Source organism: Leptosomus discolor, chromosome 2 (assembly GCF_034619465.1).
Source record: "Leptosomus discolor isolate bLepDis1 chromosome 2, bLepDis1.hap2, whole genome shotgun sequence".
Taxonomy (NCBI): Eukaryota; Metazoa; Chordata; class Aves; order Leptosomiformes; family Leptosomidae; genus Leptosomus; species Leptosomus discolor.
Window position 1 is genome coordinate 13022433 of NC_141392.1, and position 20068 is coordinate 13042500.

General features: G+C 37.8%; 1 protein-coding gene across 1 annotated transcript in view; it reads right to left on the bottom strand.

The window, feature by feature from the left end:
- The window catches only part of USH2A (usherin), a 395830-nt gene that overhangs the window by 108744 nt on the left and 267018 nt on the right, over positions 1 to 20068 (bottom strand). The window contains exons 41-44 of the mRNA XM_086460628.1: positions 9366 to 9700; positions 5966 to 6088; positions 3118 to 3281; positions 987 to 1196 (exon numbers count right to left, since the gene is read on the bottom strand). Coding sequence (XP_086316754.1) covers positions 987 to 1196; positions 3118 to 3281; positions 5966 to 6088; positions 9366 to 9700 — 832 coding nt within the window. The remainder of the gene's footprint in view (positions 1 to 986; positions 1197 to 3117; positions 3282 to 5965; positions 6089 to 9365; positions 9701 to 20068) is intronic.

Consider the following 20068-nt stretch of genomic DNA (forward strand, 5'->3'; position numbering starts at 1 on the left):
CAAAATACTTCATGTCTGGTGGAACGTGACGTTATCAGCCTCATAGCTGAAGCAATATGAAGCAATATGCAATATTGTCATTATGTAAATGGTTTTGAATGTTGATTACTATAGGTAATGATGAAGTCTAACACTTATTTAAAAAAAACGCACAAAACCAACACCTTCCTTAGCGTTAAATTACATAATTATCTAAGCATGTCAGAAACAACCATGCAAAGACCTATTTTTATCATAAGAAACCATCTTTACCAGTTGAAAAATTACCCTTACAGTTGATTCTATTTCATAAACAAAAGGTGCTGACCTTTAGCATGAGAAAGGAAATGGAATCCTCACTTAAAGTGCTTTGCTAATGACCTGGAACACTTGCTTCTAAGGTAATGATATTATAATGTTTATAATGAGACTTTATAAAGCAATAAGATTAGAAGGACCATTCTAAACACATTTCAGACGCACAATTTTTTTATTATTATTTTATACTCACCCTCTGCCCCCCACCCCGGCCTCCTTGCATTTGCCCACTAGCATAGAAATGACTCATAAAGAATTTTCCTTGAGGCTGAACTTACACCTAGAGTTTCTGGTGACTCAGGAAAGGCCCTGTGTATGACTGTCTTGTCAAAAGCACATCGCTTCACAGAGCAAATCTTTTAAAAAACCCATTAATTGTTTCTAAATTCCACCATTTATTGATATGAACTCAGTTCCAAACTTAGTGCACACAGATAGGAATATGAAGGAGAAGATGAGAACAAACTAGGTTAATATCTGCTATTAGAGCTTTTGCTTCTGTCTCAGCGGGACTGTTTATTGATCTACCACATGATGACAACCAGCACTTAAGCATTTTAGCGTTTTAGCCCTTTTCCCTTTTATACCGGAAATTTTATAATGGAAGGATGACTGATCTCAACCCTAACAAAAATCAATCAATTTCATTCTCAGATTTTAAGCAAAGCCGCTATTCACTGCTAACCAACCTCCATCTGAGGTAGTCACATGCACAACTTCACTGTTGATGCTGTGGGCTCCATTAAAAACTTGAAAAAATATCTGATACTCTGTGTTGGGCTGCAAATCACCTATGACTATAGAGTTTACATCAGCCTCCATCCTCAGAGATCTTCTATCATCAGTAGAATTCAAGAAGAGGGTGTAGTATGCAACATCTCCTTGCAAATCTTGTAGTGCTAAGAGAAGAAAGGAAAAACATTGGGAGATCAAGTGGGAAATATTTAGTTACCAAGTTTCTTATCAACAAAATTTATTGTGAAGAGAACGACAAATTTTATGCAGACCCCCTGACTTAAAAAAACACCAAAGATTCCATCAAGTGCCTTCAAATTCACCCTTATAGGCAGTAATGCAGACCGCTCTTCCGAACTTGTCAAAATCACTAGCAGTTCATCATCCTATCTAATTCTGGAGAAATCTTTCTTTCTCTAGACATCCCCATGATGACAATGGAATCTGTGAAGTAAACAAATGAGTAGGTGAAACCCATCGCTAGCAGTGGTGTGCTAACGGATGGCTTTCACCCAGACAGAAGGAAGACAGCAAAGCAGATTGCTCTATGGCACAAGTTTAAGATGGAAACCTCAAAGATTTTTTCTCTTTTTGCTCTTTCCCTTCAAACAACACTCGCCCATCCTGCCCCAAAAGTATTGAATTCCTATGTTAGTCCTCTAGCTGTGAATAAGGGGCAAGTGCCTATGCCTTAATAATAGTTACGTTCAACTTTGCACTAGCTTCCCCAGTGAAAGCAAGGGAAAAAAAAACAGACCAATTTTATGGCTACACAGGGAAGAACATTTACTGGTTTGAGCTGGTGAATAAACAAGGATTCCAGGCAAGTCTTGCTTCTCCATTTTAGTAACTCATGTAGTCTGTTATCTTATCTGTCCTTTCTCAAACAGTTTAAGTTCAGACCTGATCAAATGCATCCAAGCAGTTGCCTTTCCAGTAGGCATCAAGATGAAAAGAATAATTATGTCAAAAACTTAAAGCATTAATACATATTGGTTTAGATGACACACTGTACCACCGAACAGGACTCACCTGACTGGGAAAAAGCATTGATAAAAGCCAAAAGCATATTTTCAGATTTAATAATACGCAGTTTGGTCACAGAATCTCTTAATCAAGAGTGATACGTTATTTTATTTTAAGTGGCAGAGATACAAGTCCTAAATCCTTAGAAACCTTCTGTAGGTTTTCCAGAAAAGGAAAGATAGCAAGGCAACTTACATTAAAGACTCCCAAGTTCCCAAAGAAATCAAGAAAATTAAAAACCAGTATTATGAAAAAAATTAAACATGGGTATAAAAAATACTTAGTATGTTACTGGACATAAGAAGTAATAAAATATATGGTTTTCAAATAACGAATGGCCCTGTCTTGGTGTTTAACCTTTGTATCCACAAACATATATGGAGGAAATTTCTAAGGTATGAATGAAAATAAAACCAGATTGCATTACCTACATCTAGAAGGTCAGGGGTTTAGATTACTAAGGTAATGAAACTTCAGTGAGCTGCTTCAGATCCATTACATTTGTCAGTTTTTATAAGCATGCTTACTTCAGGCATGCAATTATAAAACAAAAGAGACTACATTCGTTGCAATTCAGCACCCAGTCCTTATAAAATCATTTGCATGTGAGTCATGAAGAAATTCCCCACTGCTGTATTAGCAAACTGACTAGAGGAATTGGCTTCATTTTAAGAAGCAGAGCAAAAAGAGAGGGAAAGGGGATCTTCTCATCCTGAAGGAACGTATACATAAATTTCTATACAAAGAGATGAAATATACCACAAAGACAACAGGATTTTGTGTACTACTACTTTATAGATTTCTCATGAGTTTGCCTTAACTATTTCTTCACTTTCACTATTCTCATTCTGCAGAAATAGTGTATAATAAATAGGAACATGACTGAGAAATAGCAAAATGTGCACATGTTTTTTTCTAGTTCTTTCCTCTCCTTTCAAGGACACTTAGGTATACCATAAATCAAGACAAGGACTGTGTTTCCTATAAGAGCAAGGCAGACCAACATAAGTGATGGCAGGTTAACATCTAGTTACTGGAATAAATACTAAGCACACTTACTTGGTTTTGACCATTCCACTTCTACAGCAGTATGATTAACAGCATGTGCAATGAGGATACTTCCTTTCTCCGGTAATCCCGCTAATGTAGTAGCTATCACTTCTTCACTTGATGTATATCCTACCTCGTTGTGCACTATGAGCTTGTACTCGTATGTTGTGTACCTAAGACATTTTAAAAATAATTAAATGGAACGAAAAATGCAGACGTAGAAAACATTTGCTGTAAACCTTGTTGTAAAGTTTTGATGTTTCTTCCCCCTCAGCCTGAAAAATCCAGCTGCATGGTTTGCACTAATGAAGACCCTATAAGAGATGTCTGTTTTTTTTGAAATAATTCAGCAGGATTAAAATGGTAACAAAAATAAAACACACTATTTCACTTCTTCATAGTTGTAGCTTCTGAGGTGTTGAGAGATTATAGCTCAATTCAATATGTAATTACAGCAGTGGCAACCTGCCAAAATTTGGATCAGAATTTAATCAAATGAGGCTTTTTTTCCTCTTTTGGGAAACCCATTGATTTTAACTTGCAGAGCCTCATTTTTAAAAGTGATTCACCACACAGCCAGGACTCTCCCACTACAAGAACATTAAAAAAAATGTGCCTAGGAATGCAAACTCATTTAATAAAGTAATTTTCTTCAGAACTGTGGATATTAAATACTCCATATATATTTAGTAAACCTCGTGGCTGTTCTTCCATAACAACTTCTCTATAACAAATATTAATGTATTTTAAGTGGGATTTCATCATCTCAAATTTAATTTCATCATAAAAAGCCTCACACAAAACCGCACAATCACAGGATCACCTTGTTCAAATTTTTGAAGCTGCAGCACTTTGGGATAAACGTCTACAAATGCAATACAGGAACATACAGTAAATGCCTAATATTGAGACATTTTGCTACATTTTTTGCTAAAAGAAAAAGTCACTCACACTGTATATTTACTTTTACTTTTTTTTAAAGTGCTTTACTGTAGCACCCCATATTATGCAACCATCCAGCCTGATTTTCAAAAGAGCTTTAACAGTCCCACTGAGAAGAAAGCAAACTGATGGGAGCTCACTGGCTCCAACTGTAACTCTAAGCGTTGTCGAACAGCGACAATATACACAACAAATCTTATTTCCCTCTCTACAGTTTCTGTCACTTGATGAATAGCATTTTCTTAGATACTGTAGCACACATGCAATAAAAAATTAATGGGATCTAGTCTTGCAATTTAATAATGAGAATTTGAGTTTCATTTTTGGATCCATATTTCCAACAATGCAAATAAAAGAAGTTGGACTTAGCATACTAGAAATAAAGAAGACATCTGAAAAAAATTATTGTACAAATAGACGTCTGTCAGGAATATAATAAAAATTCACTAATTCTGAAACATGCTTAAAACACGACACATGAAAATAGATGCTGATATACGGATTTTCTTTCTGTGAAAAATAAGGCTTGAGTCTCTCTGCAGAATCTTGTCTCCAGCCACAAACTCCTCCTGAGTTGTTGACTGTAAAAACATAGCTGCAGGTTGTAGAATCCTCCCCAAAAGAAATGTTCAGGTGTGTCCATGGGTTAGGCACACTTTTCTGGCCATAGCTCATTCAACCCAAAACCTCATTGTGCCTAATAACTTGCCACTGAGGCCCTGTCAGAACTTATTGCCCACTATGGACTGCTAACGTAACTGCTGCATATGTCAGCACTGCTGAAATGAGCTAAACTAGAACCAAAGGAAACTCCATGTAGAATTTCAAATGTGGTCGAAAGAAAGAAATGGACGTTTGGGCAGGACTGGGTAAAAGAACAGCTCCATGATCAGTTATTGCAATGGATGAAAATGGCAGTGACTTTCAGCAAGGAGGCAATGACAAGCCAGAGGCAGTAGCCCTTGGCTTGGTTCAGTCTATACAACAGTCAGAAGCAGAGGTCACATTCTGCTTGTTCACATCGTACTCAGGAGGGGTGCCCACACAGCTATTATCATAGCAAGTAGAAGCAACATACAGATATTTGAGGGGCAGTGACTGGCATGCAGTCCTCCTAGAGCATGCCAGCACACACGCACAGAGAACATACACCTCCTGAAACCACCCATGAATGTTTTCCCAAGGCTTTACCTACAAAAACCCAATGCAGAAACCATGTTGGACCTTCCATTCTTAATGTGTGTGTTTGCTTGTCTTGAGGGTGGTAGCCTTGACTTCGAGATGCGGAGACTAAGGTTGATCAAGAGCAAATGTCTTGCTCTGTATCACACAGTAGGTCTGTTACATACTGAGAAACAGAGCCCACTCTCCATTTCCCCGCTCTCAACACTCTGCATTTAACTATAATGAAGCTAACACAAACCTGCCCTTAAATTAGGTCAGCTGAGAGTGTGATGAATACTCTTTTTGCCTTTGGAGATATTGAAGCAATTGTTAATTTGCACTTTTAAAACCAGGTAAGAAAAACAATGCTGAAACCAAGTTTCAAATGTTTCCCAGCTAGGACTTCTCAAATATTCTTTCTGCTTGTGCTATGACTTTGCCAACACACAAATCTAGAGCGTACGTACACACAAATCTAAATGGTTTGATTGCATGAGCATATCAATGCTAAAATTTCACAAGATCTTTATTTTCATTTGTTTTTCAGAGCAAAACATTATGTGAGTCAAGAACGACAAGCTAATAATAAATCCCTGCATATTAGAATGATTAATACCAAAGATGATGACAAAAAATATTTCATTACATAATTAATATGTTCACTACATAAAGACACACGAAATACTTTGAACTATTAAACATACACTATACAAAATGCCAGCATTTGTTTTTATAGTTTTTGTAATCTCACCTGCTAAGACCCTTATCTTCATAAAACCACTGAGTTCCTGAGTAAATATTGTGCCACAGATTTAAATCTTCAGGGGGATTTGATGCAAGTGGTTGCTGGATTTTACGTCTCAGGAGCTCATATCTAACACAAAAGACAAGCAGAACACCAGGATTATCTCAACTAATGTTATTACACAAAAACCCCCATTTTTTTTTAAAGCCACACATTATTTTGTTTTTACAGCTGTAAACTTTCTGAGATAAACATTCTTTTTAATGTTTCATATTTAAAACATTCAATTACTTAAAAAAAAACTACTTTGAAAATGGAAAATGAAGCACTTCCATTTGAAAGAATGAGTTTAATTAATGATGTACAGATTTTAAACTTTGTGGCAATGGTATGCAGATCAAGTCCACATAGTCCAGTAACAGTGTCTTATGTAGACCTGACTGATTCCATCTGATATGCACAGACTGCTCCAAAATATGAAATGACAATGTCTTTTTCTGGCAAATGTGCTAAAACATAGAGCATTGCTATTATTGTTTTATGGGTAATAGCAACTCAAAGTGTGCACTAACACGTGTTTGCAAAAAATCACAATGTAAATTATGGGTGACAAACAGGTGTAGAATGAGTTAACTGTTCCATCTGTAGACCTTAGGAAGGCACCTTTATATTTGGGTAGACATTCATGATGTAAGCTGGAAAGACCAAACTATTTCATCCTGGTTTTAATTGGCATCTGAACCTGTATTCCTGTCTCAATTCCAAACAGCAGGTCAGCTAAAGCCCATCTTTCATCAGGTCAGCCATGAGACTACCTGACCTGGAAAACCTGCCTCTCCCCCACCACTCATTCTTCATCAGCTTTTATACAAAACCTTTATGGAATTTAGCAATGATTAGATCACTTAGTGTCTACCCAGACCAAAGGGGATAACATTATATTTTGCATTCCCTAATCATTCTATGCTTTACATAGAAAACTATACTCTAAGGAAACAAAATTATATAGATTTGTTGAAAATGTTTAGGATTATTAGTCTTTATCACATTTCACAGGACTTTGTAAATGGGATTTTTGGTTCAGTTTGCTAGGGGTGTTTCTTTGTAAGGCACGAGATGTTTGTGCTCTTCCTAGCAGTTATAGAGCCACGCTGGAATTGCTTTCAATGGTGAGCTGCAGTTTTAATCAAACTATAGTTACAACAGTGTTTCCACCGATGCACAGCAAATTAGGGTCAAATGCATATATATTCACCTAAATACACAACTAGATTCTCTAAAGTGCTGACCTGCTGTGTATCATCCTGTCCCTGCCCTCCATTTTAGAAAGGTGCTACCATTAAATTCCTGCCAACAGTATGTGGATACTCAGGCAGACCTTAAAGATTCTCACTTTAAGCACTTATTTGTGAAAATGCTTCCTTCTGTGTTTAAGCATTCTGCAGAATGCCTTGGTGTGGTTCCCTACCCCGTTGCAATGATCTTTCTGACCACTGGCTTCATGAGTAATTTGACACTTGCCTTTTTTATGTTAAAATCATCTCCAGTCTGATAAGGAAATGTTGGACAATGCCATTCCAGATTTGAGACACTGAATTAAGAGGGTATTTAATAGGTACTGCACACAGTGATTTTGCATTGTTTCAAAACCAGAAATCAACTGAGAAGCTCTCTTACAAGAAAGCTGAGACTTCCTATGCTCCATGGCAGCTAGGATGTATGTACATAACATCATAACATCCAACAATCTTCGCCCTTGAGTTCGGGGTATAATCCTCAACAGACACAAACAAGCATTGTGTCACAGACCTTAGTGATGCCAAACCGAATTACTGCAGAAGTTGGGAGTATAATTTTCAGAAATTAAATACTAAAAACTAATTAAACTCCAACTCTATCAAAACATTCAGATGACTTTATACCCCAAGAACAACTCTTGTATGAGCGGTTCATCAGTGTCAACAGAACCCAAAGACAGATCATCACATTATTATTAGGAACAGTTCTGGCATATTCTGTCCAATATATTTCATAGACAAGTCATGAAAAACATCAAAATCTTTTTGAACACTGAATGGTGATCATGTGTAAACCACCCCCACTGGCAGCTGCTGCTGCTATTCTGCTTGCTGCAGACTTCTTGCTCCATCATGCTGTACAGAGCAGCTGCTTCAGTGGTTGTTCTTGTTGAGGGCAGCATGGCACACCATGAAGGAAATGAAGTCTGCAGATGTAGGTCGTGCTGAATTACTTCAATAATCTATGGTAAAACGATCATGTTGTTAACCCCAGAATAACAGGGACTGCTTTTCAAAAACTTCAAATTTTACTGTAGAGCAATCATCATTTCATTCAGTTGTAGTGTGCCATAATTAAGCCTGAAGAAAGAGTCAAGCTACTGTGCTGTAATAACATACGCGACTGAAACGGCATTACATGATAATTATTGAACTCATCAGTGCACCTAGAAGAGATGTACTAACCAGAACATATGGAGTACAGAGATATAATTCCATGCACAATGCTTCACAATACATTAAAGCACTAGAATGAAAGCTTTCTCTGACATTTTTTATTGTGTATATATAAAGATACATTTGTCTTTATAAATCTTCATGCACTCAAATCCATATTTTTTTTAAATGGGTATACACACACACTCAGTAATCAACAGATTCAAAACAAGACCCCCATCCCAGCAGTCCAGACAAATCGCAGAGGAGATGCCTTTCTCTGGTTCCTATGGTGAAATCCAGCCTGCTATACCCAGCACTTCATTGCATTCCCAAAACTTGTAGTGTGTTAACTTACATTTTTCTCAAGCTCTCTCATTTGCGATTTCTTAAATGGTTAATTTTGAAGACTATTTTATGTTATCACACTTCCAAAGGGTCATTTTCTCTTCACGTGGAATAGCCCACGCAGAGTATTGAGAATATCGGATGTGTTAAGTATGTTCACAGCAATCTCATACTTTTCTGGTCATATTGTTGGTGGAAAATGTTGCTTGAACTCACCACCAAAAAGTGGCTGATGCTGCAGCCCAAACCAGTTATGACTTTGCAAATATCCTGCGCTTGCTCCTTCTGGCTTTTCAGACGGCACCAATCTGAAAGAACCAGAGCCTTCCTGAATGTATTCTGCAGAAGAAATGCCACAGAGCAGACAACTCCCTTGCTATTCATAATCCTGACTCTGTAAGTTCAAAACAATTCAAAGCTCACCCTCGTATGAACTTCTAAACATACCCACTTTCCATGAGTTGACTCCTAAACCCAAACGAAGAACTTTAAAAAGGCAGAAATTAAGACATCACATCATAAAGTTTGCATCACTCAGAATTTTCTGAGCAGATTTAGGTAAGGATAAGAAAACTGCTATATCTCGATTGCGACTAAGATCTTACCTCAGATGAGGACCATTTGGCCTTAGTGGTGGTTGCCAAGAAATGGCAATAAAGGACTCGCTGATTGGAGTCACAGACAATGGACTAACACTCTGAGGAACTGTTGAAGATGTAGTCACGCTTGTAGGCAAACTCTCCGTGCAGCCTCCTAGAAAGCCGTCACCTCCAGAACAAGCTATTACAGTGACTGAGTAGTTTGTATAGGGTACAAGATCAGTCACCAAATGACTTAATGTTGATGAAGTGTTCCCAGTAATGACAATTCGTGGATCAGGCATGCGAATCTCATAGTTAATGATTTCACCATTCTGTATCAGAGGAGGTTTCCACGAGACCTGAAGGAGAAGAAAAAATATTTTCTTAAGAAAAAAAGTTTTTGTTAAGAAACGTATTTCTTACAGTCAGAATGGAGAAACACAGGCACAACATTTGTAAATGGACATGAGTGGGATCCGAAGAAATGCTTTTCCTTCTTCATCAAAACAGACTTTACATATGACCTTTAACCGAAATTTTGTTTCTAAAGGTACATCAGTTAGAAATCTAACCTTTAATTTTAGTAAGGGTTGCAGTAACAGCTTTAGCCATTGAAAAATTTACTATTTAGCTTCACCAGTAAAATGCGAATGCTTCACTTCACTCAAAGTTCTGTGAGATGTTCAGATGCAGTAGCAAAAGTACACTAATTATCTTAAGTATCACTAACTGTCATTTATTTTCTTCTGGTGTATTACCAGGTGTGCTCACCTATTAGTGGCAGAGTCAAAAGAAATCTTATTTTGCGTTTGCACCATTTTCAGAAATATGTAAAGGCATTAGCTCATACAAGAAACATGATTTGTCCACACTCTGTATATGATGAAATATGCAGATTTTTCCCTTTTATTTTCCAGTCATAAATGACACTAGTAAGTATCAGACAAAGAACAGGCACAAACTTCCATTTTTAGAACTATAAAATTATGCTGAGAAAACGATTGCAAAAAAATCGGAAATTACATAGAGAATTCGTGGGTTTTGTAGATATATACCACAATGCTTACTGTCGTTTTACTCATACTAAACTGAGGTTAGGCGGGTGGCTTTTTTAAAAAGTTTTTCTTTTTTTAAGTATATTAGTCTATATATTTGGTTTTATCAGCTCCAGTGGGAATCATACTCAAATCATTGTACCATAAAGTGCAAGAATGTTTTCAATTCTTTTTTAAGACTTTTTGCCATGGTATCATGACAGAGGGGACTTCAGACTGACACAACGAGGACATGCAACTGTATTAAGAATCTCAAAATTTCATCAAGGTAGCATAAGAGCATCTGTCAATCCTTCATCCCCTAGAAGTCCCAGTGTAGGAAGTATACCAGCTTTGCTTTGCTCATCTCTGGGACTGCTTTTTCTTGCCATTGACCCACCCATCTACAACAATTGCTGTCTCTTTCTCCCAGGCATGAGATAGTTAAGGATTGAATCCTACACTGCAAAGAACACAGAAATGGAGAGAACCTAGATGAAGCTATGTGCAGAATAAAATGAACAAAGATAATATTGAAACGTTAATAGTAATACCAAGATACTTGTGTTTAAGTTAAGTTGAATTTTTTCCTTAATTCTCCCCAGCCTCCGAAGTGAGTATCTTTGAAAAGGTTTATGCACAATTACACACGGCCGTGGAAACAGAGAAGCTGGATTTATAAAATTATTTTTAAAGGACCCTTGGGGATTAGGAAATGTTATATCTTAGGTACAGAAGGACCTCTTAGGCCATCAGACTTGTAAGAAACCTGGCAGCAAAGTACTGGAGAAGGCTGAAGGATTTTGATAACAGAATCTGGAATACTATTAAACAGAGAATTAGAAACAGGGTGATCTTCAGCAAAGACAGCACAAACAAGATTATTAGTGCCCACGCAGGAAAGGCTTAGCTCTGGCTAATTATCAAATGCTGTATTCAGGTTTCTGTTACTCCTGGCCCCAAATCATGATCAAACAAGTAAAGAAAACACTATTGATAAAGTAATGCAAAATTTCACAGAAGGTAGGAATTGATTCTGCACCACTCTCACAGACGTTGAGCAAAACTCTCATTTTGAAGTAGTTCATGTGATCTAGCCATAAGCTTAGGAAGCAGAGAAGACTGGGTGATTAGCACAGACAAAAGAAAATGTTGTCAAGTGCAAGTATGCGCTGGTTTTGTCTGGGATGGAGTTAGTTTTCTTCATAGTAGCTAGTATAGGGCTATGTTTTGGATTTGTGCTAGAAACAGTGTTGAAGATACAGTGATGTTTTCGTTATTGTTGAACAGTGCCTACACAGAGTCAAGGCCTTTTCTGCTTCTCACGCCGCCCCACCAATGAGTGGGCTGGCAGCACACGAGAAGTTGTGAGGGGACACAGCTGGGACAGCTGAACCCAACTGACCAAAGGGATACTTCATACCGTATGACGCCATGCTCAGCAACAGAAAACTGAGGGAAGGAGGAATGGGGGACATTCAGAGTTATGCCATTTGTCTTCCTGAGTAAGCGTTATGCGTGATGGAGCTCTGCTCTCCAGGAGATGGCTGAACACCTGCCTGCCATTGGGAAGTGGTAAACGATTTTCTTATTTTGCTTTGCTTGCACACGTGGCTTTTGCTTTACTTATTAAACTACTTTTACCTCAGCCCATGAGTGTTCTCTCTTTTACCTGTCCGATTCCCATTGTGGAGGGAGTGAGCGAGTGGCTGTATGGTGCTTAGTGCACCATAGGCTGGGGTTAAACCAACATGACAAGGTAGAAAGCATTGTAAAGGCCAGTAAACTTCAGGTGAAATTTCCAATCCCGGTGCTTTTTGTTGCTACCATACTGCACACATCGGATGCGTTGTATATGTCACAGAAAGAGGGGAATGTGCATGATTCACTTTATTTTCAGGGACGTGTCTTTGAAGTTGCTGGAAGAAGCACAGAAGACTTTAAGGTCTGACACACTACAGCAAAATACCTGTTTCTGCAACCATGATTATGTTATTCTTTTTCGTGGTGTAGCACCTACCCTGAAAATCTACCTCAGTGAAGTCTGACTAAAGATAATATATTCAAGGTCTTTTTTAGGAATATTAATAAAGTAAATCTGTCATTATCAGTGAAAAAATCCTCTTACTTGTTGCTTAATGTAAGGTGGCTTCTAATAAATGGTGGCTTCTAATATGTCAAATGCTTTGGAAAATTTCTAGTACTACCCTCTCAGAAGAGAAAATTGTCTGAAAATGTTTACTTTGTACCAAATCTTGTTTTATTTCCTGGAAGAGAGGAGTAGTTATTTTTTAATTACATTACATTTTAGATGCCTAACTTTTATGTCTAAACCCACAAAATTACTCTAATAGAACTTCTACAAGATTCACCATATACTGTTATACTGTAACCCCTTCACATAAAGGAACAGATTAATGACATGGGCAGAAGAACAGTTGCTGCTCCAGAACGTCAGCTCCTGAGTTTTATACGACGTGTGCACTAGCTAGTAAAACTTGAAAAAACTCCAAATACTTCACAGCATTTGCTGTGTACTAGCAGACAAAATACTTCATACTGTACATAATGTAGACGCTTTGTGGGGCTTACATTGGGAAATTTATCTTTTTTTTTCTTTTTTTTCCCTAAGAGAAATGAAAACCAGGCTGAAAAAAAAAAGAATATTCACTCAGCAGCATGACACAGAATGCAACTTATTTTTGTCTGGGCATGGATATCTCGTACAAAGATATGTAGATCAGTTATTGCTTTGGTTACTATTTTTTTAAACTAGAAAGAGGGATGACCAAGGATACTCACAGTCACTTCTGTGCCACTTGACCTGCTTTGAATTACATATGTCACCTGGGAATGACAGGATATGCAGTCACTGACAAACCTCTCTTGTCAAGAGGCAAGGGACTGCCTGACCCATACAGTGTAAATGAAGATGATGGAGCCAGCCTGATTAACACACATGTGGCACTACTGGACCTCTTCTCCACTTTGATGTGCCAAGGTCTGAGGTAAGAGCTTGGCAATGCATGAAAGCAGGAAAGCTCACTAGACAGGCTGTGTTGGAAGCAGTAACAGTTTGTTCATTGATTTGAAGCTCAGCACTGAGACCATGAAAGAGGATGCCCATGAGGAAGAGAGAATAAGGTAACTACTGGGAGAGATTAACTGATTCAATGTAATGACTCTGGAAGCTGTCATTTAAAGATCAAAGCACCTTATTTTCTCCACCACAAAATTTAAAGAGACAGAAATTAGCCATTTTCCCCCCATTAAACAGTTATAACCTTGGAAATCCTTTTTTTTTGACAGCAGTTGGATCCCGCAATTTAATTCTGAGCTATGTGAAGAGAGACGTTGGCACATGGGTAACTCTTTTACTAGTTCAGGCCTGGCTTCAACAGTTTGCTTTTAAATCATTGTGTTTGGCTTCATTTTATTCTCATTTCTCCTAGCTACTTCTTCTAACATCTACAAACAGAATGTAATAAATACACTACTGAGAGCTGTTCAGCATTGGTCTCAAAGCACGTTGTAAGTCTCAAATTGCAAGTATTATTATTCCAGTTTTACAGATGAAAAGACTAAATCCCAGACTAAGTCACATATCAGAAAGAAGCAAAACTGAAAACAAAGACCTGCTACCCTAATTCTGCATTCCAGCCACTGGACTATAGTCCTCTGCCAACATCCCAGCCCCCCCAAAAGTAGCTGGGAGATGAATTTCCTCATGAGTTCTTATCTATCTTAACAGAAATTATAGTGGGATTCAATCAAGAGCCAGTATCACACCAGAAAAGCAAATCCTGACAGAGGTCACTGATAATTATTCTCATACACTTTGTACATGAATTACATCCAACTTCAGCAAGCACTACCACAGAAGAACAACACAATCAAGTTTGCAGTAATAGATTGCTACTACAAAAACTTCTAGAAGCACTTAGCTTGAGTAGTGGAAAAACAGAAAGAACATTTATTTATGATCCTAAACACCTGCTGCAGTAAAATGTTTAAGCTATATCAAAGGCAGAGGGATAATGCTGACAAAACCCTGATTAGTTCACCCAACTGTATGATCTGCACCAAATGAGCAAGCTGTGAAAGAAATCACAGCCCTAAAATGTGGGAAACCTCTAGTGTGCAAGTTCAGGTTGTTCCTATGGGTGTTGGAGTATCCTAAGTCGCTCAAGCAGCACTTACGTGGCAAATAAACCAAGGTCTCACTGACCTTAGCAGCATTACAAGGCAATCTTCACACAAGGATTGATCGCTCCTAAACAATTTCCCCAATGCACCAGGCATACCTGCATAAAACTGGAAGTGGTGAATAAAGTCCAAACTCTTTTTTTTTTTTTTTTTTTCTCCCCAGCATGAAGCTGCTACTTGGGCTTACTGCATCTCCCTTTAGTGTACAAGGCCTAGGTGTCAGGCTTGTTCATAGTCTCAAAATTATGTTCTTACGCAAGCGCAGTCAGTAGCATTTTGAGAATGAAATAGCAACAGGAGGTTTTAACCTCGAAGAGAGGAAGGGTCTTCACAGCTTCATTCTCTGCCACACTGTGATCTACAGAGGTAAAACACTGAAGGATCACCTCTCTTGTTAGTCACTGACTTCAGTGACCATGGAATTATTACCATTCCATTCAATGTTCTGTAATCAGAAGCACCTTCATAGGACAGCAAACATTAATGCGTGAGAAAAAACAATTCTAGAACATGTGCCTATAACTGTAATTCTATAGGAAGTAGAAAATGGATACAGAAAACATCTTCCTTTTCATGGATGATACTCAAACTGTAACTACAGGGTATATTGCTTTAAATGTATCAGTGGTGTCCATTCCATAGAGCTGAAAACTTTCTCTTGCATATTTTAGTCCCAACCTACTTGCAGAACAACAGACATTTAGCAGTCCACTGTCCAGCTTCTGGGCTAATGAACAACAGAAGACAATTATAAAAATAGAGCCTTGTTTGGTTGTGTTTGGTTACTTTCATACGCAATCCAGTCATCAAATTTGAGAAACAGCTACTAAAAGTTTATTGCTCTGTACCAATAAATTATAATCTTCTGCAAAGAAAGAGTGCAGACTGCAACTCTTGAAGATCCTGTGTACAGCAAACTGATGACATTGTTCAATAAGAAGGATGGAATACCAGCTTTCTTTGCTGCAGCTTCTTCTATACCAAGAAAAAAATGGCAAGTGAACTGTAAATTAAGTGATTGTCCTCTCTGAGGGTAATAACAAACATGAATGACTATGGTAATAAAGAGCCTACAACCCTTCCTCAGTCAGAAGTCATGAGGAAATACTCAACAAAAAAGAAATAATCCATAGAAAAATCAATGACGTGATATTAAATCAATATGCAAAAAAAAGAAATTAGAAAGAAGAATGACAGTTTGGTGCTACAGAATCACCACGGCCCTTCATTTCTAGCAGGCAACATACATAACATATATTAAGAGAGAAGTCAATGAAATCATCATAATTTTTTATTTTTCTCATTTTGTATCTAATCAAATTGCAGGAAGTTTCTGTAACTGATGTTATCATGAAGGAATAGAATGGCACAAGAACTAGATGTCAGTGAGGTACTTATTTCATCCAACCAGGATGAAACCATTCTCTTATAACCTATCTAAGCAGCAAAAAGAAAAAAAATAATTCCTTTCCCTTTGAAAGAAACATCAGGATTATGTACTGCTCACGCCAACTTGAGAAAAAAGTTACACAATGCCAGGAAGTGGCTGCAGCTTCTTATCTATCAGTGACCCAGCTGGTGGCACTGATCAGCGAGGGAGAACAATACAGGCAAACTTGTATCAGCAAGTCTCCAGTTAGGCCAATAATCAAGACTACAGCTGCCTTCCCCATGCCAAAGCCCTCAAGGAAGAGCCGCAGCAGCAAAAGGGAAGTCTTCCTATCACAAGTTACAGGGCCAAAGTTGGGGAATTTGCATACTACAGTAAATTTAGTTCAGCGTACCCAGCCACATAATGCTTTTCCTACACAAAGAACTCCTTTAAATAATTATTCACTGTATAAACCAGCCTCTTTCTCAAGCCACTCAACCTAGCTACATTCCCGAATGTCACATCAGTGTGAAGTGTGAGATTGAAGCAGCACCGCAATTGCAACCCTCACAAGAAAAGGAAACAATTTCTTTTATACTTCTATATATTAGGGTATAGCAAATCTTGTGTAACAGGAATAATGTTCACGGCATTGGCATATACTAAATAAACGGCTTTTGCAGTTGCTGAATACCTGCACTTCACTTTGGCATTTAATCAGCCACAAAAGCAGTTTATTGCGCAGTATACTCCGCTACCATGAACATTATCAATTCAGCAAATATTAAAAAATACCATGCAGGTGTCACGGAAATGGGTACTTTAAAAATTATCGACAGCTTTACACTTTCTGTTGCACAAAAGAAAGCAAGCTAAGTGTTACGGAGAGATACCGGTCCACTCTGATTAAAATTAAATGTTAAAGGAGCACATACACATCAGAAGTGTTTATGTCAAGAGTGACCAGCTGTGGTGATATTTTCCTCCTTGCAGAGTGAAAGCTTTGGTCTATGAAAATAAGCTGTATACTCAAGTGAGTACTGTCCCGGAGCACTTTGAATTCTCCACATCCTCAAATCATTTATATTGATCCTATGACTAAATAAAGGAATGGAAATATGTTTCTCTTTTTTTGTAAATTCTCTGTTTTCAGTAGAAGTAAATATTTGCACTCATGGTTTAGGGATTGGTTGCGCTGACAGCTGAAAGCCTCTATTGATTTGCAACCGTGGCTTGGTAAAGGAGCCTTCTGCTAATCTTTCCCACAGTGCCCTTCCAATACTTTCCGCTCTAACCTGGGAGAACAGCTCTCTCTAGGGCAAGAGGTAATTAAACTCTCCTTCCCAAAGAGATGGCTTGTTTTCCATTCTCTGCTTAAGAGTTACTGTGGCAGACACTGAATAACATGAGAGCATTGTACAGCACAAGCAGATTGCACGAATTTGATTTGAACAGTACATAGGTGATATATGCACTGCAGGTGTGGTGGGCTTGATCAGCTCAGGAAGGAAAGTATGCCTTTTTTTGGGACTCTTGTCAGAGTTTAAAGGCACCAGTATAACGCAATCCCAAACTAGATCCATCCTATTTCCACACAGGAAAACTTTTCAACCACTAAGTAGCAATTCTTGCACAATACTTCACAGTTGTTCTGCCTGTGCAACTAGAATACTTCTGGCATCGAGGAACACAAGGGCTTTACAGAGCAACTATTCAGTTCTGCACCTCGGTTTGAAAGAACAGGGCAAAAAACCTGAATGTTTTTTAAACAGGTGCTACCTTGTTCTTGCATTCTCCTAGTACAGAGCATTCACACAGGCCATAAGACAGCCTCAGCGCCACAGCACAGCCCACTGAGTGGTCTCTGAGCCTTACTACTCTGATGTGAACTTGCCATAAAACTGAAGGGGAGGAAGCACTGCCACCACTACTGAGCTAATCCATTGGACAGACCTGTAAGAAGACCAAGAAGTAAGATGAAATCCCAGTTGCTTCCTCTGGTGTTCCCACCTGCAAACAAGCAGAAGGCGAGAAAACAACCGGATGCAGCAAGCCTTGTCCTTAATCTCTTCAGTGATGAAGTGCAACGAGCTCTTCCGCACTTGTAACTTTATTTCAATTTTTTTAAGATATAAAAAATAATAATAATAAAATAATAATAAAATAATAAAATAAAAAAACCCTCTTGCTGTCTTGGACAAATAAGAGAAATTTTAAGATTTTTAAGGAGTCCTAGAATCTTAGAAATCAGAAGCGGAGTAATGTCTCAGCCATGGAAGACCCTCTGCCCAGGAACTGTACCAAGTATTCCCAACTGTTGCCCAGTTATGATGACTATCAAATTAAACATCATGTAAAATAAAATACTAGATAAATTAGAAGAATTTATATTTGTATCAGCAAAGGATACCAATACTCTGTACACTGAGAGAGAGAATTTTTGCTGAAGGACAGATACTCAGAAGAGAGTATATTTGGAAAGGCATATACTCAAGTCACTTTCCTCAGTTAAATGCTGCCACATTTAATTATTTTTAACATTTTAACCTAAATATTTAAAATCAAGAAAAATGAACAGTAAATCTGAGTCATGCAAATAAAAACATCCGGGCTTCAGCATCTTTGACAGAAATTAGTCTTAAGAGACCAAATAAATATGTCTCCAGGTGGAAAAAACAAACCTGAGACTACAAGAGCAGCAGTGACACAAAATATGACCACCACTCATACAGCAGGTCATACAACATAGACATTAAAGGGCTTTAAAGGGCTTTGAATGCTAGTGATAGACTGGGGAAGAAGAAGGGAAACAAAAGAAGCATTTGAACTCTTTGGCAAGAAAGGAAAACAAATTTTAAAAGCATTGTTATATTGAAATTAAATTATTACAAAATGAAGACTGCACTGCCTGATTTCAGAAGAAATAAATAATCAAATTTTCAGTATTGGTAGCTTACTTGATCTTGGAGCTGAGCAAAAGACAATAAAATTACAACTGAGCATACACCTCTGATCTCAAGAAAAGACACCCAGTAAAGAACGACAAGACCTCTGATAACTCACAGGATTTTAAAATTAGGATTGGGTGTTACTTGCATTTGGAGGAAGAAAAAATATGGGTAAGATATAAAATTACTATGCCCTTTATCACATTAACTGAAGCATTAAAGGTTGCAGTGACTGCGTCTTTGTGCTCAGAGTGGAAGGCAATGTGTAAAAGCTCATGCAACAAAATGTGGACATGTGTGTAAGCATGCCATTGAACTAGGGCCACTGTTTACTCAGCATTGCTGCTTCTGGTAAATCCATGAAAAATGCTTTACTATAAATTGTGGTGGATATTAAGATATATCTACAGAAGCACAGAGGGCAGAGTCCTGGAGGTAGATCGCCCAAATCTTCAATAAGCAGTCTGGCAATTCATCACAATTACTAGTGGTCGATCATTATTAATTCTTACAGTAACCATTGTACTCATACTGAACTCATTCGCTATTAACGTGGAGGTAAAGTGCAATTCCTTAGACATTAAAACATAATTTTAAAAGCTCAGGATTTTTCTGTCCAGTGGTGAATAGCTTTTTTCATAGCTTAAAATTATCTGTGAACAAAGCAAAAATTCAGCATTGGTTTACTGCTCAAATTCATACCCTCAAACTATTTAGACTGCATTGGTAACACCACTCTGTTTACCTTCTGAAAATACAATGTATACCAAAAATAATAAATCTAACAGATGAACTTCAATCTTATGCAAATGTCCTTTGTTTTGTGCTCTGGTGAGCAAGCTACTGTACCAATACTTTTGGCATTAGTACAAGACTGAATCCATGGAAGCATGTGTGTATTTACACAAAAGAGGCTTCTAAGCTACAAAAATCCCTCTTGTTTGGTTACACTAATTTCCCTTGAATGAAGTTTGTATGCAAGCCAAAACAATGGTAGTTATCCTGTCCTCTAGAGTTCATTCCCAACAGAACAATATGAATAATTGAAAACTTCCTAGGTAGTCCTGTAAGACTATTCTTTTGTAAATCAGGAGAACCACAAAGCTATTTTTTTCCTTCATTGGCATTTTTTAAAAAATATGATCATTACATACAAGATTTAATTAC